At 42.8% G+C, this 24,744-nt stretch overlaps 1 protein-coding gene and 1 long non-coding RNA gene across 3 annotated transcripts in view; one reads left to right on the top strand and one right to left on the bottom strand.

Annotated features, from left to right (window-relative positions):
* Positions 1-20,300, bottom strand: part of ZNF804A (zinc finger protein 804A) — a 147,776-nt gene extending 127,476 nt beyond the window's left edge. The window contains exon 1 of the mRNA XM_071434441.1: positions 20,169-20,300. Coding sequence (XP_071290542.1) covers positions 20,169-20,279 — 111 coding nt within the window. The 5' untranslated portion in view covers positions 20,280-20,300. The remainder of the gene's footprint in view (positions 1-20,168) is intronic.
* Positions 20,301-20,513: 213 nt separating this feature from the next.
* LOC139593503 (uncharacterized) lies at positions 20,514-24,139 on the top strand. 2 transcript variants are annotated; one of them, XR_011680324.1, is made up of 3 exons: positions 20,514-20,652; positions 20,925-21,045; positions 21,629-24,139. It is a non-coding gene; the product is annotated as an uncharacterized lncRNA (long non-coding RNA). The 2 variants fall into 2 exon arrangements; XR_011680323.1 differs by lacking the exon at positions 20,514-20,652 and having other exon boundaries at positions 20,757-21,045.
* Positions 24,140-24,744: the final 605 nt, after the last annotated feature.

Raw genomic sequence — 24,744 nt, 5'->3', positions numbered from 1 at the left:
GAAATTGAGGAAGAAAATATAAGTCTCTTAATGCATGAAATCATCAATATTCTAACAATTACTGCAGCCTTTTATATCTCAGCATTTTGCTGCAGCAATAGCGAGCAGTAATGTCCCAGAAGTTCATGTGGTACACATTTCATCATCTAAAGCAAACATTTGCACAGATTTTACATAATCAGAGAAAAAAAGTCTCACACAAACAGTCAACATTAAGAGGAAGGAGTCCAAGCTTTAAAGTCAACAGGCATTTTCTCACCAACTTTGGTGAAACACCTTTGCTGCTCAGGTTGGCAAAGCGAGGAGGAGACTCTGAAACAGGAACATAGATCAGAGGCAGTAACACTCACTGCCCTGGCCACACAAGGAGCTCTGCAGACAGGAGAAACCCTGGCCTTATTCCATCTGCACAGGGCACAGTGAGAGCAGCGAGACCTTTCTGACATCCCACGGTGTCCACCAGAGCCCCTGTCCACAGACAGAGCAGAGGCACCTTGGATTTATTTGTTCATGTTTAAATCCTTACACTAAGTCCATTTTTGCCCCATGCCTGGGTCCCAGGGAGACGATTAGAGAAGGCTGGACAGAGGCACAAAGTTATTTTGACTCAGTGGTGTGGGAACAACTGCTAAGGAAATGCAAGAGGGCAGCTCTGCCCTGCTGGTGCCAAGCTCCTCTCCCAGCCCTGGAGCGCAGCGTGTGACTTGACTTAATTGCTGAACTTCCACAATGAATTCTGCCTAGTGTCAGATGGAACAGCAGCAAGGGCTTAACTATCCTAAAATAACATTTCTAAAGATTGGGCCTTGTTTTTCTGACCTGATTTATACAATCCTAAATGGAAAGAGATTAGGAATTAAACATATGCAGTGTGAAAATCACAAGGTTTGTTTTGCGAACCCAGCTCAATAAAGTGAAGTGGAAAGGATAAACTACTTAAAGATGCAATCACTAAGAGAGGATCTGGAGACTGCAGGGATGGATGCTGAAGGTGTAGTTCTTCCTGTCTATGCAATTACCCCTAAATGAAGCCAGAGAGACACAATCCAAGGGGAACAAAGGCAGAAACTGCACTGATTCTGCTCTCAAATGCTTGGAATAGCTTGAACTTTTCATGCAAGCTTAATTCTTGGGTGTTTACTTAAATGAGATCCCCACTGGTTTTAATGATGAGCAGACCAATTAATTTCAAAGGACACATGAATATTCTAGTGGAGAAAAAGCAAGCCCAACTGCAAATATAAATTAATAAAGACATTACAGGCTTTCATACCATCACCTGTCCCCACACTTTCATCTCCCACCTGAAAGAAAAGAACTGCTCCTAGCAAAGGCTGTTTGGCAGAAGCCAGCACACGAGCAGATGTGTCTGCATTAGTGCTTTATTTTCCATCCCAGCTGTTCTCATTCTCCACAGCATGCAGAGGTCCTGGAGCGCTCCAGGACTTGCCCAGCACATTTCACCTGCTGCTGGCCTCTCAGCCCGCTGGGGCAGATCAGAGCCAGCAGGAAGGAAACGCCCTCAGGGCCGTCATTGCACACACACCGGGGGTTTGCTGCTCTTGCTCTACAGCCCTGCTCCTCTTGTGCCTCCTTACTTGCTAAAACACTGCCAACAACACAGGGAAGAAATTCGGTGTGCATCTGTGCAAAAGGGAATGTTTGCGTGCAAGCACATAATAAAAAATGTGAGATGTTTGAATTGTGTCTTGCTTTATCACCTGATACACTGCAAAGGAAACAGTATAACTATTATAAGCATAATATCTAATTGCACTTTCATCTTACAGAGTAAAATCCTGATTCTGGAAATAGCTCAGCCTACATTATATGCAGACATATGGCCACATCTACATGATAAAGAAATTGCACAAGAGGATGAATCTCTAGCTTGATGCAACTCTTGTAAATAAACATGTACCATAAGCAGCTCAGGGACTCGACTGCAAATTGGAATCAATCTAATTTCCTAGACCCAACACACATGTTCCAAAGCTATCCAAAGGGCAGCCATTGGTCTGGATCTTTGCTGGTGGCTTCACTTACACCTGGGTAGAACCACAGAGAGGAGTTTAATTCTATCCAGTTCCCCTATGATGGCACTGCCACACAAATCACACCGACACGTGCCAGAGGGGGAAAGGTGATTCACTTCCAGACTGCAGCCTCTCTCTGCAATAAATTATAAATGCAGGCACTGCCAAAAATAATTCTATATCATTTAAGCCACATCAGGGCAGCTCCTACAGCCCAGAAGGTTACACCCATGAGCTGCCCCTTGTGCCTGCCCTGAGCTGGAGGCAATGGAGCAAACTTTGGGCAACCTGGAGCGAACTTTGGGCTCTTTTTGGCTCAAATACACCTAAAGCTTCAAAAGGCAGATATATATATTTATAAATATATACACACATACAAATATATATTAAATACCAACATCCAGGTAAGGATGTGACTCACTCACCCCTGCCCAGTTAGAGCAGCCCATACAAGAAATCTCATTTACAGTGCATTTTATTACTGGAAAAGCAAGACAGGAGCGTATTTTAAAAGCTGTCACTCCCTGACAACTTGTAATGTATGGTTACAAACACTGAAAATGAGTGAAACAGACACTTGGCTTTAGGAAGGATGAGATGGGAATGGCTGGTACACGTCTTGGTCTCAAAACATAACAGTTAAGTCTGATGCTAAAGTGTTTGCAAGACTAACAACAAAAGCTTAGATGTTAGAGGATTGAGTGCAGGTATGAATTTATGAGGGGATTAATTAAATTTACATGCAGGCAACATTAAAGGAAAGAGAAAAGCCACTGTATTCATTAAAAAACAATAAATATAATAGTGATATTGGCATTTAATGCAGCTTAGGCAGGCAAAATGTGCACTACATAAGCATGAGTCTTTCCAAAAAAACACTTTTTGGTAACATGAAGAGAGTCAGGAGTGCAGTGTTCAAGTGCTGGAAAGGCCCATGATGCCTGCCTGTCCAGCACTTTGGACATACTCAACTAGTAGTCTAACACTTAATACAGTATAAGGAAGCCAGTTCTCTTCTGATATCTGACACTTTAAACAATTTATATATTCCAGTACCAACTGTATTTATAGGTGGTAAGTGAATCTAAGCATTAAATAATGAAGAGATGTTCTTCCTATCAGCTGAGTGATTGCAACATTAAAAGATGGGAACATTACTGCACAAAAACTGCTAGATTTCCCCCTCAAAGAAGCTGTTTCCTAAATATTTCATAAAGTTGCTTTTTCAAGTGGCACTAAATATTTTCCAAGATGTTACTCCCTTAGTAAATGTCTCACTAAGTGGCTTTTTTGAACAAGGCAGCTGCTTTCCAGCCATTTAGCTTTTCTACACACTCCAGCATCAGCTTGATGAATGGAGTGCACAGGGTGCCAGACTACAGAGAGCTGACCATTCTCCATGCACAGCACAGCACAGCAAGCACCTGAGTGTGTGCACACCCACAGAATTGCAGAGTTACAGGCACAGAATTACCACACATAAAATGTTTATCAGAGTACTGGATGGTTGCTGCCGTCTGGACATCCTGTCCTTGAAGGAGACAGGCTGGAACAAGCAAAGGGACACTGAGCAAGAAAGCTTTAATGAGATTTGACAGGAAGGGTCCAAAGTTTCACAATCTTGTTTTTCCTCTGTGCCTTCCAGCAAATGCGAAGTTTAATCCATTTTAAATTTTTAGGATGCACTTTAAAGCAACTCCTTCATTTTTGGACTTTTTGTAGCTCACAAGTACAACACAAGGAGCAACTTACTTCAGCCAACTTACTTCAGCAAAGCTACATCCTGCCACAAGTCCTTGAGATCTGTTCAAGAAATGGCCAGAGAGTCACAGACTTCTCTTTCTTTCCAGCATGGAATCTGCCCTCTTCCAGCTACCAGCCCTGGACCCACTGGACCCACCTCAGCATTCCTGGCAATGCAAATTAAGAAATCCATACTCTCTGTTACCAGCCAAGTCCTGCTTTGCTTCCTCACCCCCCTCTCATTTCTTCAAAATCACTTTTTCATAACTTCTTTGCATCTCTGTGTGATGAACAAAAGCTCAGGTCTTTATCTTACAGACCTGACAGTGAATTGAAATCAGGTCAAGTGTTCGCCATCATGAGGAAGAACAGTTTGAAACAACAGACTTTAATTTTGCCATTATCTCCTTGTCCAGAAAAAAGAAAAATGAAAAATTATTGCAAGAAAATTCTAGAAGACATATTTTCACTATCATTCTATCACACCCTACCTGTTCAGCCTGAATATAAGAATAAATGGGAAGTATTACAAGCAGCAAAATAAGAGTAGCATAAACCAGTTTTACCATTCTCTCATTTGCAACACCTAAACACAAAAATTGTCATGTTTTTCCAATCAGCTAAATGTCAGCTGCAATGGTATCATTAAATCTGTACAGGTCTAACAAAGTAACAAGTAAAGCAATTAAGACTGTATTAGAGACCTTATTCTTACAACATAATCAAAAACACTTCTTTACTTCTGACAAAAAACCATAAATGTCAAAACAAAAGCTCAGAGCTGGAATCCTCATTTTCAGACTGAGCAAAGGCAGTTAATCTACTTCTAAAATGGCATCCAGTTTCGAAAAATAGCTTGGAAGGATCTGGGATATGAAATGGCATAAAGCTCAAAAAAAAAAAAAAAAAAGGCAATCATAAGGGAGAATTGGGCAGAAAGTGAAAATATTGAAAAAGGTACATGAAAAAGAAAAGCAAAGCAGAGCAGAAGCCCAGACAGACAGACATAAAGAAGTGCAGGTCCATAACAGAACTGCATTTAACAAATCATCTTCTCAATTACAAGCAACACAGTAATAGGCAGCCCCCAGCCCTCCAAATCATGGATGGAGAAGAAATGGAACAAAAATGGGAAAAAGCATTTAGTCAGGACAAAATGGGCATAATTTCAAATAACACTAAGGAAGCACCATTACAAATGGATATAAAGCAGCAAGAAACATAAAATACTAAAGTTTAACTTTTTTTTTTTTCCCCTTAAAACAAGTGCTCAGTGACTTCAAGGAAAGTAATCACTGGATCTGTTTATTTTCTTCCAAGTACTTCTCAAATACAGAGCTCTGGCCTAAAAACACTTGCCCACCAGGCAATCTTGGTACCCCAGGATTTTATTTCATTTTTTAAAGTGTTCAGGTACACATAACAACTCATCAGCACTGCCTTTTAAGGCTTTATGGTGTTTCCTTTCCTTCCTTTCATGGCCAAGCTTGACACTTCAGCCAGGGTGAAAGCACCGTGGCATTGCCACCCTACAGGGACCTCACCCCCAGCACAGAGAAAGGGGGACAGAAGGAAACAGAAGGGTGACCCCAAAGCAGTGCAACACAAAATCACAGCCAGTTGTGCCCTGTGCTCCCCTGCAGCCAGGAAGGGTGAAAGAGGACAGGCAGATGTAAGAGCTAATCCTGTTATGAAAAAGTTGACAATAATGTGCATTTCTGCAGCCTCACAGTGTACAGCATCCCTGGGAAATGGATGTTGCAAAAGCAAGATGCTTCTTCAGATTAAATAACTGTACACGTTTAGGGTGACTAGCATTTGTCTGCTGTGAAGCTCAACTTCATTCAGTTTCTGTCTGTGATTTTGAAAAATTCAGTCTATGAAGAAATGATGGCTGCAGTAGCTAAGTGATAAGAATGACAATCTAGTCAGGGTGGAAAATTGAGACAATTAAACTGTACAACTGCATGAGAATCAACAGTGAGATCGAAGTCCAACAAAATGCATCTATTTCCTAAATATTTGCCGTGAAAGTAGCAAATTTGAGTGAGGTTTTTTCCCCAAAAAACGAAACCTTCAGTGGATTCAGATCATCCCCCAAAAAAATCACATAAGGGAAGTCAGCTAAAGTTGCCTGGGAGGCCAAAGAGCTGTGCTACAAAATGAATGGGAACACCAAGGTGAGGTTTGCACCAGGCAGGACAACACAAAATGCTCAGCAAGCCAGGGAGATTTTCCACAGACAGAGAAAAAAACACACCAGGGGAAAAGAAGACAAAGATTAAAAGACAAAGAGGTCAGAAATAAAACTTATGTCTCTGTGCAGAAGTAATTCATGTTTAATTCTCTTCTGTCACAAGAGAAAGAACAAATATAGCCACACACATACACAACTTAGAGCAATTAATAGTGCAGAAGGAAATAAATCTGTCAGGTCCTGACAAGGATCACATTATTCTTACAAAATACAAACAAGCCTATCTTACAAGTGTTTTAACCCAGAATTTATCAAAGCACCTTCTTGAGAAGCTGAAAATTCTAATGGATGCATCAAAGGCAACAGAGAAGTCGCAGCACAAGTAGAAACTCCAGGAAACCTAAAACTCTACCCACAGCCCAACATAGCATTTGTGACAAGGAATCTGAGGAGTGGAGGAGGGACAGGGAAATGATAAGAATAGAGTGAAGTGAGTGGTCCCAATGATGCTGGCGAGACTATGTATAGAACAAGCACATGCCACAATAAAGGCAGACTGCACAATCCACCCCCCCAGGTACCTACACATCAAGGAAGCACTAGCAACACCCGTGGAATTCTTCTAATTTCACCTCTTAAGCAGACTGCTGGGAGGCATTTTGATAGATTTGTGTTGAAAGGCTGGAGCGAGTTCAAACAAAAGCCACGCCATCATCAAAACCAGAGGAACTGATAAATGAAGAAAGGAAAACAGCTGAGCATGCCAAGCTTGGAAAAGGTGCAAGTAATGAGGATTCTTACAGCTTACAAATATCTGAAGGATGTAGCATTGAGGAGACAGCAATTAGTCAGGACAAAATGGGCTTCCTTTCAAATAACACAAAGGAAGCACAGTTGCAAAATAGTAATAGTTTCAGGAAATTCTTAATGGCAGAAAAGTGCAACAACAGTTATTTTAAAGCAGAGAGCATCTGATCTAGATGTACACATTAGATCATCTCATATGGAGCCAGTCACAGTCTACAGCTCTGTCAAAGCATAATCATGATCCACTGGATGGCTGTCAGACACAGGGGATACCCAAAGAGCCCTCTACTCTTCTTTTTTTGGGTGGATGATGGTGCCTTCTATTCCAAACCAAACTGCAGAAAGGTTTGTATGGAAACACAACTGTGTTGAGTACTTACAGCTATTCACTTCAATGAAAATTCTGAAGTGATTACAGCTAATAAACACACTATTTCTAAACCTCTGAAGTGATATTATGACTCTGATAGACCATATGGTTTCAGTGTATTTATACCACACTGAGCTGTTCGGAGCCTTTCCACATGTCAGCTGTGACTGTCTTCTGGGGACACACACAGCAGGTTTGGGTGGGGAGGGGACTGGGGGAGGATCCTAGTGGGACTTCTGGTGGGTTGTGGCACTGCTGTGAACCACCCACCCCACCCCCAAACTTCAGCACTGCCAAATCCAAGGAAACGCTTCCTCGACTGGAGTCCTCTTTCCCAACCCCAATACCCAAATCAGTAATCAAATGTTGGTGTTAATTTGCAACAAATTAAATTAAGCAAAATGCCCTGTGCTCAGACTGTTTTGCCAGCAACAGGAGCAGATGCTTTCCTAGAGGCAGTATTTAATTTACTAAGACCCCATTCACTTGCTAACAGCACTGAGCTTGATCAAGACCTCCTGTGTCATTGGGAAAGTCGTAGCTGCTCTAAAGAGTGCCTGTAAGTAAACAAGAAATGTTGCTGAATAACACAAAATGTCACCAACTTCTTGCAACATCAATCCTCTTCTTCAGAGAGACAACAGAACCCCTAAAGAAGGGCGCTAAGTATTTCTTCTTTATAGGTCACTGAGCTATTAATATTTTTTACTTTGTCTACCTCTGTTCCCATGGAGTTATGTCATGAGACAGAAGCACAGTCACATTAACCCCACTGCAATCCTGCCATTGCGTTGCAAACATGACCTATTAGTAATTAATCTTAGAGCTGGAGGTAATAATAGCTCTCTCCACCTCACCAACAGCACTGCTCATCCTGCATGTACAGCTCCTGCAAGGACCCTTGACAGGGGAGAGAGAACCAGGGGAATGTGTTAGCTACTGCAAAATGAGACAGGAGCTCCTGACTTGGTAACCCGTTATTAACCAAAAGCTTTTTCTTCGTTTCATTTTCTGCAGTTAAACACATACTCAGAGAGACAAAAGGTCCATTTGCTTCTCTCTCGACGCACACATGTGAGACTCATTAATGTTAATTGGATTTATGAATGCCTGCTGAAAAGAGAAGAAACTGTAAAGATTTCCCATTTGCAGAGAAACAATCAAATGAATAATTTCTTGTGCGTCTTGCTGATGAAGAGATGAGGAAATAATGGATGAGTCACTTTACATTATGATTCAAAATTCTTAAAATAGAAGAGATGAAAACACTGATTTCTGTATGGGTCATATTCATGTAAAGGACTCTTTCTAAGAATCCAATTTGAACCTTCAAGTATAGTTCTGCTTCTAATTACCCAGCTCCAAGAAGAAAGCCTGGTCTCTGAATTGTAATGATACAGATTTGTTGCTGTAATTCAATTTGTCAGGTGTAAAATACAAATGCAATTTCCTCTGCACACCCTCCTGTAGCTTTGAAAGAGACACTGAACTTGAGCCATTTGATAATTCATTCCATATTGTAGCTTTCACATTTACTATGCATAAAACTTCTGACAGGTTTTGTTTGGTTTTTTTTTTTTTTTTTTTTAAGAAGGTGATTATGCATGGCTCTAGTCACTCTGCTAACTGGTTTGAAAACAAATCCAACATTGATCTCATGGCTACAACACAGTATTAGCCACTCTACCTCCCTGGCCTGCAGTGACCAGGGCACTTCAAAGTAAGCTCCAAATTTCTGCTATCTCTGACGGGGATGAGGGAGAGCAGCCACAATCCTCACGTGCACTGATTTGCTCTGTAGGAACTTCTCCAAGGGTTTTCTCCATGGGAACTTCTCTGCTCAGCTGCAGTCAGCTGAGTGGAGACCCTTAGAGTCAACAGGGGCCCTTTTACAGAGGAGAGAGTTTCAGCCACTCATAAAGAGCTCTGGCGCTTCCTTCCTTCAGGATCACATTTCCTCTAGGACAATCAAGGGCTATGGGAAATGAGCATGATGCCACACCACCATGCTAAACAATGGGCTTGAACACACAGAGTATATATCAACAATGTTGTATAGACAAGATAATATAAAACTACATACCGAAATATAAATATGTAATGTGAACTAAGTATGCAAATATATACTTAGTATCTATATAAGTATATATTGATATATACTTATATAAATATATACTGATATAGATACTAAGTATATATTTTATACTTTATTTATAATATACTTTACAATATAATATATTTTATAATTTATATAAAAGTATATAAATATATATAATACATAAAGTATATAAAGTATAAGTGTATAAAAATATACTTATATCAAAACAGTAAGCACACCACACCCACTGTATGAAAATTTGCAAAACATCCAAACGATTTCCTGGAAATACTCAAACTGTGGAAGTGTACACTGCTCATCCCACAGTGCAAGAGCTCTGTGGGCAGAAGAAGATAAGGTTGATAGTTTGCTTCTCATTTTTTCCCTCTTTGGAACAATCCATAATGAAGGACTGCAGCATAGAATGCTTGGCTTGAGTTTTCCTTGCCTCTGCATAAAGCTGTTCCAATGACAACAATTCAATTTCTCTGTCAGTTGTGTTCCTGAGTACCTTTTAAAAGCTTTTCCAAAATTAAGGCTATATACTCCAATAATTTTCAATATGAAAAAGTGCAATCAATAAAATACTGCTGATAGTGCACACGATTTGTGGAGAGTGAGAGCTAAATATGAATTAGTTTTGGAAAAGTTCCGAGTCTGTCATCTTCCTTAATTACAAGTTGGGTCACTGACTACGAATGGCATGACTCAGCTTGGGAATCCCTGCAAAGGAATCCTAAGCAGATTTAATAGTTGTATTTGATTTATTCATCCCTCAGAGCTGAACCAAGCCCTGTGTGTCAGACCCCTGGTGGATCAGGAGCTCCCCAGAGGATGTCGGTGCTCCTGCTGGATGTCAGCTGGGATGAGGGAAGCCAGGGGCACCCAGGAGCCCCAAAAGGTTGGGAGCAGGGCAGAGCAGGGATGTGCCTCGCGCCCCAAGGAACCTCAACACAGAGGATTCCATTAAAAGCTTCTCTTCTACAGATCAAATGTGAAATTGTAACCTTGAATGAGGACAGAGGGATATTTAGTCCTGCACTTGGCTTAAAAGCACAGTCAATTAAATTAACGCTGCTCAGTTGAGTTTTGGGCATCTCCAAGGATGGACATGCCAAAGTCTCTCTTTCCAGGGCTTGACCACCCTCAATTTTACTTTGTTCCCCTATATCTGATCAGGATTTTCCATCTCTTAACCTGAACTTGTTGCCTCCTATCACACACCTCCAGGACAAGCCTGACTGACCAAAAATTCTCCAAGCCTGTCTGGCTTCCCAGCACAAGAACCTGAACAAACCACGCCGACAGTGCCACTGCTGTGACAAGGACAGGCAAATCTTTGTCCTGGTTTTCTCCAGTTCCATCATGATGTTACTCACTAATGATGTGTTACCACTTGGTGACTCTACATCCTCTCTCTGTTCAACACCTTGGCTGTTTTGGTTTCCTTCACACAGCTTGCTGCAGTTTGCTTTCCCTGGGGAGCTGCACTTTTCCATCTTTAATTCTCCATTCCTTATAAATCAGGTCCACTCTGGGCACACTCAGTCACTACAGGGAGTTGGTGGTGCAGCCACCAGGTTTTGCTGGACTTTTCTAATTACATTGCCGTGACACTTTGATACCCACGAGCACTCTGAGGTGTTTCATAAAGAAAACCTCAAGCATTTCTGACATCCTGCTGGTGGGAAGCTTTTCTCTCTGCTCAGCATTAGTAATACAACAGGCTGCAACTCCACAAACCTTTGGAAGTAATCCTTTAAAACTGCTTTCATCTCTTCCTGATCCTTAATTCCACCTGCTAGTTCATGCAAATTCACTTATTTGCCAAACAAACAGGTGTCAGATGATTTACCGGCTCATTTGCACAGCAGAAGGACAAGCAAATATTATCTTGATTTTTCTCCCTCATGAAATATTTCCATAAAACTATCAGAAAAAAATTAGCATTGCTATTAGAAATATCAATGGAAAGAAGCCAGTAAACCCATTTATTCAGCAGTATATTCCACTGCCACCCTCAGAGCATCCTGAAGCATTAACTATATTTTAAGAAGGTTTTGCAAACTAGCAGCATAAAAGGTATTTTGCTTTAAAAAAAGGCTAGTAACAACTTTCTTTTATTTGTAGAAACAGTTTACTACTCATGTTGAAGAGCATAATGTTCTTTATGCAATTAAGTTTCCAGAGTCTCACTTTTAAGCAAACCTAATATTTTTTTTTTGACAATAAAGAGTAAAAAACCCCAAAAAAATGGAGACTACACCCACAGTGTACTATGCTGCAAGTAGATAAGAATCCCAAGACTTCTGGTATAAAGACATTTATACCACTTCTTTACTTTGCCCTTCTTTTTTAATTCAGAAACCAAGTCAGATGAGGTTTCAACACTCATATAAACAGGCTCAGAACTAAGACTACTATAAATTTCAATAATAACTAGTTAAAAAAAAAAAAGGCATTTTGCTTTTGCTTTATAAATTTAGGCTCAGTTTGTTTTATGGACTGCTTGGGCAGAACCTGTATGCACCATAATCCTTTACAGACACAAGAGTGCCCCAAGTTTTAACTCCAGACACTTTATCAAAACCCACTTGATGAAGAGGTAGCTGATATTCTGTAATGGGTATTGTGGTTTCATGTCAAAAACAGCTGCAGCAGAAATTAAATATTTCAAAATTGCAGCTATTTAAACAATTGTATTCTGCCACGTAAATCAAGATGTATTTATAAAAAATTAAAAAAATCCACAAACTTCATGGACACCTACACAGAGAAAATACTGCCCCAGCCCCAGTAAGAATCTCACAGGTGCCAGATCCAAGACTCTGGAACAGTGTGGGCTGGAATGGACCCAAAGATCATTTAGTTCCAACCCTACTGCCATGGGCAGGGACACCTACATTGATTTATGTCCATTGTGGAAGTATGCTATGAGTTACATGGAAAGGAAGCTCCTTTCCTAAGCCCAGAAACTCATTTCCATAAGGCAAAGAGGCAAATTCTAACAGATATTGTGCAGTGCTAAGTTTGAAAGAAAATCTGACCAAGCCTTGGCCAACATAGGCAATCAAGCTCTATATGCTGGCTGTGAGAAATCTTGCAACATGAATATTTGAGTTCAGCTGGGTCCCAGAGGAGGTAGCCTGATCACTTGCTATTTGGGGAAAGAAGCCTTTCTAAAAATATCATTTTCACACACATAAAAAAATCATTTCAAAAATGCAAATCACCACAGTCAGACACAAAGCCTGACGAGTCTTAAGTCAAGTACGAGCCAAGAATGCTGATGAGCATCTAAACATAAACAAAAAAAACCTCTCAGTTCCTCAAACCAATTCTCAACATTCTCAAAGCCTCTTGCAGAATTTTAACACAAAACCTGTTCTTTATCACATGCAATCAGGGAAGCAATGCCAGGTGGGAGATATGGAGATCACTCTCCAGGCATTATTTCTGGATTTGCTCTTACAGCTGTGAAGAAAGAATCTGCATTCCCTTTCTTACACCACGATCTGTATAACTACCACCCATTTAAAATGCCATATGAAAAATATTTGGAAATTTACTCTCTGAATTAATTAAAATGAAAAAAAAAAAAAGTTCCCACAGAAATTCATGCTCACACATAACTCAGTGTTCAGAACAAACATCTCTGCCAAGGGAGAAAAAAAAAAACCCTCTGCCCCATCTGTACCCCTGCCTTGGCCAGTCCTTAGAGGAAAGGAACTGTAAACCTATTTTAACAAAATAAATTAATTACACTATGAGTTAAAATCTCCTGGTTCCTGATGCCTTCAGACAGTTTCTTATCTCCCTTGAACAAACAAGGTTAAACATGACAAATATTGTGCCTCCTTGTGAGTAAATGTTGTTTTGTTTACTTTGGGGTTTTTTAAACAACAGTAAGTCACAGCTCATCATATAACAGTCTCTCAAGAATGCTGGGGGGAAAGCATTTGTTCTCATTCCAAAAATGTGTGGAAAAATAGAAGGGTCTGACGAGTATTTGTTTTTAAGGGACTGGCCAGATAGAGCCAAATTAGGAAGGCTCACTCCCCCTCTTCTCCCATGTTTACAACTGAATCACAAGTGAGCAAACAAAAAAAAAATCAACTCAATGTCCACTACCACCAGGCAGCATTAAAGAATCTGCCTTATAAATAATTATTAACTGCATTAAGATATTAAATCACAGAAAATGTTCTGTATTGATTTTGTGGGATTCTCCAAGCTCATCCCTACCTACATTTTAAGATGCATCTATTCAATGGCTTTGATTTTTTGCAGACAATAATTGTTCCTGTTGACATGCCTGAACGCCATACAGAAAAGGAAATATTGCAACTGCCACCAGTTAGGGGCATCAGAGATCTTGCAGCTACTTAGTCAAGTCCTACAGAAAACCCCCCTGTGCTCCACTTAGAGGCCACTCACCACTCAGTGTCCTCTGGATCCACAACTCTAAGTTAACTCCTTTTTTCAACTGTGAATCCTTGCTGACAGGAAGGTCAAGAAACCTCCATTTTCCCAGAGCCCACAGGAAAGCCAAGAATTTTAGGACTGCAATCTGCACCTTGGAAAAGTCTGATTAAAGACTTCAAAAAAAAAAAAATCTGTGATTTGGAAAACACAGGAGCCAGCTTGCTGTTTTCCAGTTAGCAACATGGTAAACAACATGTTAGCAACACCATTTTCCAAGTGTGAGCAACGTGTTAAAATTAACGTTGTGTATCTCAGAGCTTAGAGATTGCTGTGGATATTTGCATCAGAAAATATTCAAGGCAAAGGCTCTCCTCAGACTTATTCTTTAAGGCCTCAATCTGAAAAAAAAACTAAACAAGTGTACTAATTTAACCATGGTAATAGTCTAATTACATTCAACAGAACAGCGATGTGTTTGAAGCTTACCATGCATTTAATAAGCTTTTACAGTACAAAAGCCTGCTCAGTAATAGCTCTGAAGCAGAAGCTGCCCCAATTTAAACCTGCTGCATGCTGGACTCCAGCTCCTGCTATTTTTTGGACCAGATGATGGAGTCACACAGAGTCTGATGGACACAGGAGTGCTGTATCTCACTGCACGAGGCTGGAGAGCTCTCTGAATTGCTCTGGAAATGCACTTAAATTATGAAAGTTTCCTCTCAGCTCACCAAAACATGCCTGCTGATAATGTTTTGAACCAGAACTGTTAGAGACAGCCTCACACAAGTAAACCAAGTAACATGAGTTCAAACAAATGGACTTTAGATGTAGGACACAGTTATGATTCTATTGTTCCTTAAACTTTACCAGTTTATTCCATTGCCTTCTGAGAGGGTTTTCAATCACAATCCAAGTAATGTTTATTAATAATTAAAATTAAATGAGGCCGAATTTATTTTGCCACTTTAATATTTTAATGAGTTAGGGCTGCTCAGCTTCTCTCACAGAAAAGATGTGAACAATTTCAAGTTTCAAACTTAGGTCAAAAAAGACATTAGCAGATCCAGAGGGAACATAACCACTGAAGGAAGTAACAGGTGATTTTTCTCCCTTAACTAATACAACTCTGGCCTAGCAACTCAACCCTAAAAATTTTGCAACATTAACAATGAAAAACAATGTATTGCAATAGTTCTATTAAATTCTGCATGTGTAAGATAGAATTGAAAAATTACCCTCCTCCTACTGGCAATATACAATATGGCAAACAGAACTGCAGGATGTCATTTTACCAGTATTTAAAATAAACCTGGGGTAACCATTGTTTATTTTATATGTGTACTAGATAGCTTGAAACCAACGGACATTTACCCTGATCATGCAGAATTACAGCTGCTGTTGTAATTCATCAGGAAATGTTTTAGTTTAAAACTTCCTTCCTGTAGTAGGGAATGGGTATTTGTAATAGAAATTCTCATACAATACATTTTTATGTCTGCCACAACCTATTTACTTTAGGAGGTGTGGGAATACAGAAATTTTCTACAAAGTGTAAAAGAGCTAAAGAAAACAGACAGCCTGAGCAACAGATGGCACTTTCAGAGGGCACAAGTGTGACAGTGTTTGAACTCCATGGAGTTCTCACAAAAATAGAGGCATGCCCTAGGACTTCCAAAAGGAGTTATAAACAAATTAATTACATTATTAATTAATTAATATCCCTGCAGTCATAACCCAGCTGGCTGGGAGGCACAAAGCTGTACTCCATGGTAGCCACCTGAAGTTCATGAGATCATCTTCTCCACAAGGCTTAGGGCATTGAGTCCAGAGTTTGATTCCTGTTGTGAATAACTTGTGACTGCCTCTCTTGGACCTGGGGAGCACTGTTTGCATTCTACCCCTGCAGTGCCCTGTGGTGACACTTTTAACCAAAGTATAAACCTACAAATATAGAGGTCACTGTTAGTCACAAAAATAGCTGCTTGTGTTTGGTGTATTTGGTCCTTTAACCAACTTCTTATCAGGACCTTCTAATCTTATATACTCTCTATCTGTATCCACAAGACACTTGAAACTAGAATTACAGTAGCAATTTACACCACACAGAGGTCTAAGCTTTTCCCTGACCTCCTCAGCCAAGTGACAGCACCTTACTCATTCTGATCACCACCAGAGAAAATCTATTTGTCCAATTAAAAGATGTTAAGGAGCCCCACACTTCCACACTGTAAATCTCAAGGAAACAGAGCCCTTTAGACCAGTGCAATACCTTAAGGTGAAATAGCAGATACTCAGTCACCAGCCACATACCAGCTACTCAGAAAGCCAGAGTCAGTTCTCTTGCTGACCAACCAAAAATTGTATGTATTAACCAAGATAAATACTTCATCCTAGTTTGGGGTTTACATCCTGCAAGACATTTTAAGGATTTAAAAAAATTACCTATGGTTCCAACTCCAAACAACTGATTTCTCTCTCCAGAAAGCTGTTTTTTCATTTAAGTTTCAATATTTTTTGAGATTATAAACTGCAAGACAGCAGCCACAGCAAGGAAGATGAATTACAAAGACAGACTACTGTAATTTGGCAGCAATAACATAAGGCCAAAAAAAATAACAGAGTAAGTGCATTAAAAGTTCAGGACTATAGGCAAAACAAAGAGTTTGCAGCAAAAGTTTTTATAAACTGCTACAGCCAAAAAGAACATCCTTGGGAAAACTTCATAGCCACAACATCAAACCCTGACATGAAATGGCCAAGCAGTCAGGCCAATATTCATTGATTAAAACACCAAAAAGCATGAAAACGCAAAAAGAACGCTAGAAATTTGAAACATCATTGCATAGCACTGACCCACGTGGTAAGTCTTGAGTTTCTAGCTCAGAAACCATCTGCCACACAAAGACCACATGGCAGGTGGTGACAGTACTCCAGCAACAACAACAAAACCTTCCAAAGAGCTGCCATGGAGTACTCCAGTGGCAGATGAGCTATTGTTAGGAGACTGTGCATGTTTCAAGGATATTTCAGGCAATATAAACTGCACAGGGAGAGGATAAAGGCTTATTCGACAGCACAAACACCACCAATTCATTTTAACCGTACTCCATTTTCTGAAGTTACTTTATAATAAGAGTTTGGAGGCTATTCCTCCACAGGGGCCCATTTCCCATCAATTCCTCGTTCAGATTGATTTTCCTGACAAGAAATAGTAGATTACAATGGGGTAAGGGATCCATACCCCAGTGGGCCAGGGGGACCACACGCACTGGGCAAAGCTCTCAGATACCCAAGCTGCATGTAGACACACATTCCTTCACTTCCCACCCTCACCTGACTATGGGTTCATTCACAAGAAACTTTTTCTTATTTTATTTTCTCAGTTACCTAAATCCACCCTTTCCTTTGTTCCCTTTTGTGCCTTTCACCACTTTCTGAGCTCAAGTTTTCCTGATGCCTTCTCTTGAGGAATACAAGTGTGGCTTGCCCCATCCTCCTCCTCCTACTTTGTATCTTTACCCCTCATGTACTTGTCTCTCCCTCCCAAATAACCCCATCTCAAAGCCCATCTCACTAGGCATTGAAGACAGATAGAGAAAGACCAAAGCAGTAGAAACACTGTCACTCCATCTTTTCTACCAGAAAGTAACTCTCTGATGCTCTCCACTGAGCAGCCTTTATAGAAGGCCAAAGCTTTGTGCTTCATGTTCCCTACCAGCTCTTTCTTCCTGCTGTATTCTGGGAGTTTTGAACCAAATGCTCAGAGTTTTAAACTACTAATTCTGTGTGAGACAGGACGCAGGCAGAGGACAAACACGTAAGGTTCACCCACAGAGACAAACAATCAAGGGAAAAAAAAAAATCTCTCAGTGACCTCTTCTGGAGAGCAGGGCCAAAAATAAAAAGAAAAAAAAAGAGTTTTAGGGCAATATCAGGTCACTCCAGAATGGGACAGTAATGAAAAGACCCAAGGAGCTTTCTTCTCTGGAACCTGAGCAGCTCAGGTTTGAAGATACACCACAAAAAACCATCTCAAAACCACATCATCATCTGACTAGACACAGCACTTTATCTCTTGATGTGAAATTCTACTGAAACATACACTCGCCTTTATTTCTAGACAGAGTGTGGTGGCAGAACTCTGAAGGAGAACCAAAACTTAGCAAAGGTAAGTTTTGCACAGAAGCAATCCTACGCTGTACAAAGGGAGGCTGTTTTCAGCTTCTCCTTGGTTCATGAGGAAGCAGTGATTTTGGAAAGCTTGGAGCTCAGATGACAAGACAATGAATGCTTTAGAACAAATAGAAAGATATGTCTGAGTCAGAGCAGCTTCAAAATTTCTGATTTTAGCTTCACAGATTGCTGTTTTTCCTAGCCTTATTCTATGGTGGAAGACAGCAAGACCATACTAAAAGGCTGTCTTCTTACTGGAATTTCTAAAGACTTATTCTAGTTTACACTAACAAATATTTTCATCCTTCCAAGTCTGAAAAGCTTGTTTACAGTGAAAGTGACTAAAAAACCCTCTGAAACACTGAAACATCTGATTTTCCCATTGAAATGGGTGTAAAGGTACTTCAGCACCATAGAACTGTCCATTCTGAGCTAGTACCACAACTTCATGGTATCTTGACCTACTATAAATTAAAAAATAGCCCAAACAGAAACACAAGCCTTCATGCCTGCATCTGTACCATTTATTTCATACAGAAGGATTTCATTTTGCTGTCCACAGAGCCAACATCAAGAACTCTTCCTTTCCAACCCAGCAAAAACTTTGCCAGTGCTCAGTGCACACCCTAAGGGTTCTCATGGCAGTCCCACAGCCAACACTGCCTTGTCTCCCGTCACATCTGTCTCCATGAAGAGCAGGCCTGAGTTAAAATTTCTTCCCAGAGTACATTTTTTTCCAGAGTATGAGCCCTTCAAAGCCCACATAATTATTTTTTTTATTTGACTTTGAAGTTAGCACCAGTCTTTCCCAAAATATTTTGGTCACAAATAATTTTATCAGTAAATAAATTAATCAGGAATATTGAGAATACAGAGCTGCCATTTTTTTGGTTTTTTTTTTTTGCCAAGGGAATAAAAATATTTTTTTAAAAAATGCTGTTGAAGCAGAATCCATTATGAACTGCAAGATAATACACAGTCCAAAAGTTACATCAGAGTGTTCCCAGTCCTGCCAAATGCATCTTTACTGAAATTGTTTAGTAGGAAGAAGGTGATGTATCATGCCATTATTTGAAATGTACCAAATATTTCTGCAGTAGGTCTTGGGTTTGAAACTGTAACAGTGAAATATTACACACATATTGCCATCTCATGGATACTACAAATACTTGTTTAAAATTCCAAGAACGCAACCCCTGACAGAAAAATATGCAGAATCCACAGCAAATAAAATTGTAAAGATTTACAACGTGAAAGCAGGAACTTCACATTTGAAACAGTCCAAAAATCTGCCTCAGATTCTCTCGTAGTAGTTACTATTTTTATGACTTGGCTCAGACTTGCTTTAATCTCTTTATTTAGGAAGAAATTGCAAGCTTGCCAACTCTAGCAAATGTTAAGTACTTCAGTAAATTCCCCATCAATATAGGTCGTGCATTCGAGGGAACAAGAATGTGGTGAGTAAGTTCTGCTCCATCTCCTCCAAAGAGGATTTCAGGATGAGGCAGTGATGGGAGAGAGAGATAAACAACGTGGCTAAGCCCCTCGTTCAGCTCCATCCTCCTCTCCAGACATCTGTCCACACCGTGTTGTGCCGTGATTGAGATGTTCTGCCATGCAGCTCACCCAGCCTGCCGTTATCCCACATCCCTTTTATCTGAGCAGGCAGGAGAGCAAATGCATTGCCAAGGCTACTGCACCGTCACTCTTCCATTAAAGTTCAGGATCAGCACGAGGCGAGTTCGAGCAAGTCAGCAAAACCACAGGAAACCCAACAGATGCAAAGATACCCGAGTATGGAGGATCAATTCACAAACAGCCCGAATAGCCTGTGCAGGCATTCCGGAGCATCTACTACACCAAATTGCCTAAAACCCACCGAGTCCTGTCAAACCCCGAGTTCAGCTCTCAAAGAGAACTTGGCAGCCAACAAACCAAAACGCGGATCGTTTCTCAGGCTCTGCTCAACCGCGCCTCTCTACCCAAAGGGCTCGGACAAGCCAGCAGACAAGTTTCGGCTCCCTCCCCGCCCTTCCCCGGCTGGGACCCGCGGCTGTGCCCGCATGGGGGGACAGCACCGGCGGCCACCGGGGAGCCCCCGCGCCGGGAGCCGCGCTCAGCCCCGCGGCACCGCCGCTCCCCGGGCTCCCCGGGCTGCGGAGCCCCGGCCCTGCGGCTCCCCGCCCAGGAGGGTCCCCGGGCCGCCCGCAGCTCTGCGGGGACACGGCGGCGCCTGCCCCGAGGGCACCGCGTCCCCGCGGCGGCCAAGGAGGGGCGAGCCGGAGGAGGAAGGGGGAAGGCAAGGGAAGAAGCCATTACCAGAGTTTTGTTGCCGTTCTTGCTGAGGGGGCCGCGGAAAACTCCCTTGATGTTGCGAAAGTGCCCGTTGCTGAGGTGCGCGGAGCTGATGACAATGTAGTAGCACTCCATGGGGCCGGGGCCGCCTCCTCGGGCCGGGCTCGGCGGGGCTGGGCGGGGAGGGCCGGGGCCGGGGCCGGCGGGGGCCGGGGCTGCGGCCCCTCAGGCGCGGCGCGGCCGCGGGAGGAGGGTGAGGAGGGTGAGGAGGGTGAGGAGGATGCGCGGCGCGGCGGCCGCGGCGGAGCCGAGCGAGCTGCCGCCGCCGCTGGCAGGCATAGTGCTATTATAGCGAGCAGCCTTGCCGGTCGGCTGCACTGAGCCAATGGCAGGGAGCCACTGGGCTGGTACCGAGCGCTGTCAGAGGAGGACATCTGTCACACGCCGCCTCCACCGCCACCCACCGCCCCACGCCCCGCTGCCCCCGCCGCGGACGGGCCGCCGGCAGGTAAAGGGGGACGGGCGGGGGGAGAGGGCAGAGCCGGCACCCCGAGCGCAGCCAGCCCCGCAGGTGGGCTGTGCCCTCCTTTTTCCGGGGGTGGGGAAGACGAGCAGTGTGATTCCTCCGGGGTTTGGGGGGTGGGCATGGAGAGATGCCCGGGGTGCGACGCCCCCAGCCCAACGCTCCCGCCCTCCCCCCTCTTCCGAGCAGCCTCCGCGCCCTCCACCGCGCCCTTTCCTTTTTTTGTTACATATTTCTCTAACACCCCACACTCACAGGCACCTCCACCACCTGCCCGGGCCGGAGCAGCCCCCCCGCTCCATCGGCCGCCGCTCTCGGCTCCTCTGGCCCGTGACAACGTAACTGGGGGAAAGCGGTCATTCCTCACCCTCGCTCGGGGTAAGCTCCATCCCGCCCTTCGCCGGGCTGCGGCCGCCGCAGCCCATCCCCGCCGCATCCCGCAGGATCGGGAGCGGGCTGGCAAAACTTCTGGGTCACGGGAAGCGCTTGGGGCCGCATCCCCCCTTCCCGGGGCGCCTGCATCCCTCATCCTGGGGGGCCCGCATCCCCCCTTCCCGGGGTGCCTGCATCCGTCCTCCTCCTTGGGAGCTGCATCCCCCCCTTCCCGGGGTGCCTGCATCCCTTCTCCTTGGGGGCCGCATCCCCCGTTCCCGGGGCTCCCCCGCCGCTCCCCCGCGGTCACTCACGGTTCTCCCGGCCCGGGGCCGCCGGCGGAGGCGGCTCTGCCCACCCGGCCTCGCAGGGCTTGGGCGTCTGCAAGGAAAGGGGCACCGACCATGGTTTCTTGCAGGCTCTGGCGCAGACTCTGCGATCCTCAGCCTCAACGCCCGTGTGATGTACTCGGCTCGGTTCTACAAAGCCCCCAGCAAAGTGGGCTAAAAACCATTAGGTACATCAGCACGAGGCAGCTGTGGCATGCCCCTGCTCCTTCACCAGCGTAAGTGTTCCTTTCTTTTTGCAGCACACAAACCAGAGCTGGATTCCAGGACCAGAATTTGTCACAGTCTAAGATGTGCACGAGAAAGATGCTTGAAATGTGGTTTGTTGTTTTGTTGGGGATTTTCTCCCCCATAAGGTATCTGTGATTTGCAGCTTTTCTCATATGAGGTGGGAAACACTCTTAGCTGGCTCATCGTCCAACCTGCTTGACCTTTATTCTGCTTTGTAAAAATGAAGATTGATGGGATGAATTTCCAGTGCCAAAAGAAGGAGCACCTTAGAAAAGAAGCCCAGAAGCATGATGCAACATCTGAACACGTCCCTTAGTCAGCATTTACTGCTGGCAACATAACAGCAGTGTCCTATCATCTTGTCCTCCAAAAGAGATGAGCTGCTGCCAGAAGATTGAGGACAGGGGGACACACACACACTTGCCTGGCAGAAATTATTGCCTCAGGTGTTTGCATCCTTCATGAAAGAAGCCCCATTTTTTTTGAGATGTGCCCCCTTCTGATAAACATCTTCTATCATTGCTTTGGATCATACACAGTGAATAGTAAATTTTGACAGCTGTCACTCATTCTTTAGCATTTCCAAGACTTGGGAAGAAATTACGGAAATGGCAAAAGTGGAAAGTTTTGACAGCTGAGCCACAGGTGAGAGATCAGAATTTGCTGCTTCTTGTTACAGCCAAAAAAAGAGTGTGATAATGTAAACCAGATTTTTTTGGTTATCAGGATGTACGTGTACATCTAGAAATAACCAGCAAGTTCGTTGCCATGTGAAAAATCAAGTCAATATTATAAATACCTGATAAATTTAAAAACACAGCACACTGAAGGCCTGGTTCCCCTTCAAGACAGAATCATGGGTGCAGTTCCCTCTCAAAAATGTCAGAAGAAATAAAATCATGCAAGAAATAAAATCAGGCAACTCTTTCCTGGGAATAAATATATTCCAGATTGGACTAGAACAATTTTTTCCCACCTTCTAAACAGAACGTTACTGATGCGTGAGGACCCTTCTGCCTGGGAATGAAAGTCCACACATCCACCTTCTCAAAGAACTGGAACCTTTTTCTCTGAAATCCTTGCACAGACACGTTGCTGACACATTTACTCACAGCTGCCACAGCCATACCTGGGCCCTCCCAGGGTTTTTGAAAAGTTTCAGGGCTGTACAGCTGCTCTCTGGCCTTTCAGAGACATGCAGGCACTGCTTGCACGCTCTTGTTAAGAGTCCAAGGACTTGGGAACATCATCTTGCAGCAACAGAGAAATAATCTACTCCCACAGCTCAGGTTTCAAATGTTCCCCCTGCTCTGTACCAAACAGAAGTGAGCAACAGCACTGAAAGCTGCTATAGCTTCTGCTCATGAAATTCACTGTCCTCCTCTATTAAGGGAGGGAAAAACAAACAATTGAAACAACAAACAATTAAAAACCACCTGATTCCTCCAAAGCACTGAATAAACAAAGGACAACAAATAACACCTGACAAGCAAAATACGTCATTTCTAGTCCTGCTTATTCTGGTTGTCTTTTTATTTTTTATTTTTTTAGCTGATCTCTGATCTATCTCAACCCTTCACCTAAGTTTTCATGCCTCATTCTGCTTATTATGATCACACAGCTCAAGATGCTTCTTCCATCCCAAATGTTTTATTTTTTATAAATTGTTTATTTCACATCAATCCCTAACCCTATGGCTCCTACCTACCACCAGTCTTCCCTATTTCCATCTGTGTCTTGTTCTCCTGGGTAAGTATCTGAGGTTTCAGCTGTTTATATTGCTATTTATACAAATCTCTGCTGTGTAATAATAACCAGTGCTGCTTATTTACACACTGTTTTATTTTTCCATTTGGTAAAAATCTCCAAGGAATTATTCCTGTATAAAACAGCAAATACCAACTCAAGAAGCAGGCTATGGATTTGAGAGACTTTCTGGAAAACTTGTGAAGGAGAAGCCAGCGAACAAATGAAACTAATTCTTGTGCATTCTGCTGTTTTTCTGCCTGTGAGAATACTCAATATTCTGCATTCTAATATTTAATAATATTCATTATTTAATAAATAATCCTGGCATAACCCAGAAAAAATATTCAAGAGTATAAACTCTTTTGGTTAGCAGTTTTTAAAGCATGGCACAGCATATGTGTTACCAACATATCCTGAAAAATCAAATGATTGAAGCAAATTCTCTCTTGAAACAAACCCATCAAGGATAGAAAGGAATATCTGTGCTCAAGTCACAAGAAACTCAATTAAATTCCCATGGCAATTCTTACCGAATTCAACAAAATTCACTTTATCCTAAGAACACCTCCCTGTAAGTAATCTGCTGCCTGAGACACACCCTTTTACCATCTCCTGGACTTTCAGTCTCCTTTTACTGGTCCTTTTTTCCTTTTTTACTGAGCCTTGTATAGGTTTCCTTTTTTCAGAGGCCCGTCATCCTTGCATGAAGCAGAAGGAAAGCTGGGACTATCCTGAGTACTTTGAAAAGCCATTAAAGGGTAATGTGCACTAAACACTGTATTACAACTGCATTCATTCATCAGCTGTGGGGGTGGTGCAGCAGGGAAAAGAGGAAACTGGGATGCTCTGGTAGCCTAGTTCCCAGCACATCCCTCATGCTGTGTGAGGAGCAGCAGAGTGGGCTCCCTGCTCCAGCACTGGAGCTGAGTGCAGCTCTGGTACCACAAAGATAAAGAAAGGCAGCAGGGCCTTGAAGCCCTGCAGCCCCCAGGGTTGTGTCACAGGGAGAGCACTGGGAAGGCTTGAACTAGCATTTCAATCCCAAAAGTAGCAGCAAAGATTCATTAAAACATGCTCTGTTTGCATTTCTTAGCTCCTTCAGCCCTACCAAGCGCACAGTTTCATACCCCTGCTTATGCAGAACAGCTCAGGGAAAAGGCTTGTCCAGCAAGCATTATCCCCTCCCTCTTTCCACATATCCACATCTGTATCCAGCACCACATGCCTGTGTTCAGAAATGCAAGCACTTCTCTGCCCCTGCTCTTCCCCATCACCAATATTACCACTGTCTGCTTTAGGATACTGCTGGGAAAACCTGTGCTGTTACTGGATATAATAACAGCATTCTCTGTGCTCCCTTCTTAATGTTTATGCTGCA

The sequence above is a fragment of the Agelaius tricolor genome, unplaced genomic scaffold (genome assembly GCF_023055355.1).
Source record: "Agelaius tricolor isolate 1412-34295 unplaced genomic scaffold, bAgeTri1.0.p SCAF_10, whole genome shotgun sequence".
In the NCBI taxonomy this organism is placed as follows: domain Eukaryota; kingdom Metazoa; phylum Chordata; class Aves; order Passeriformes; family Icteridae; genus Agelaius; species Agelaius tricolor.
Note: the sequence above shows the minus strand (reverse complement) of the source record. Positions and strands in the feature narration are given on the sequence as shown.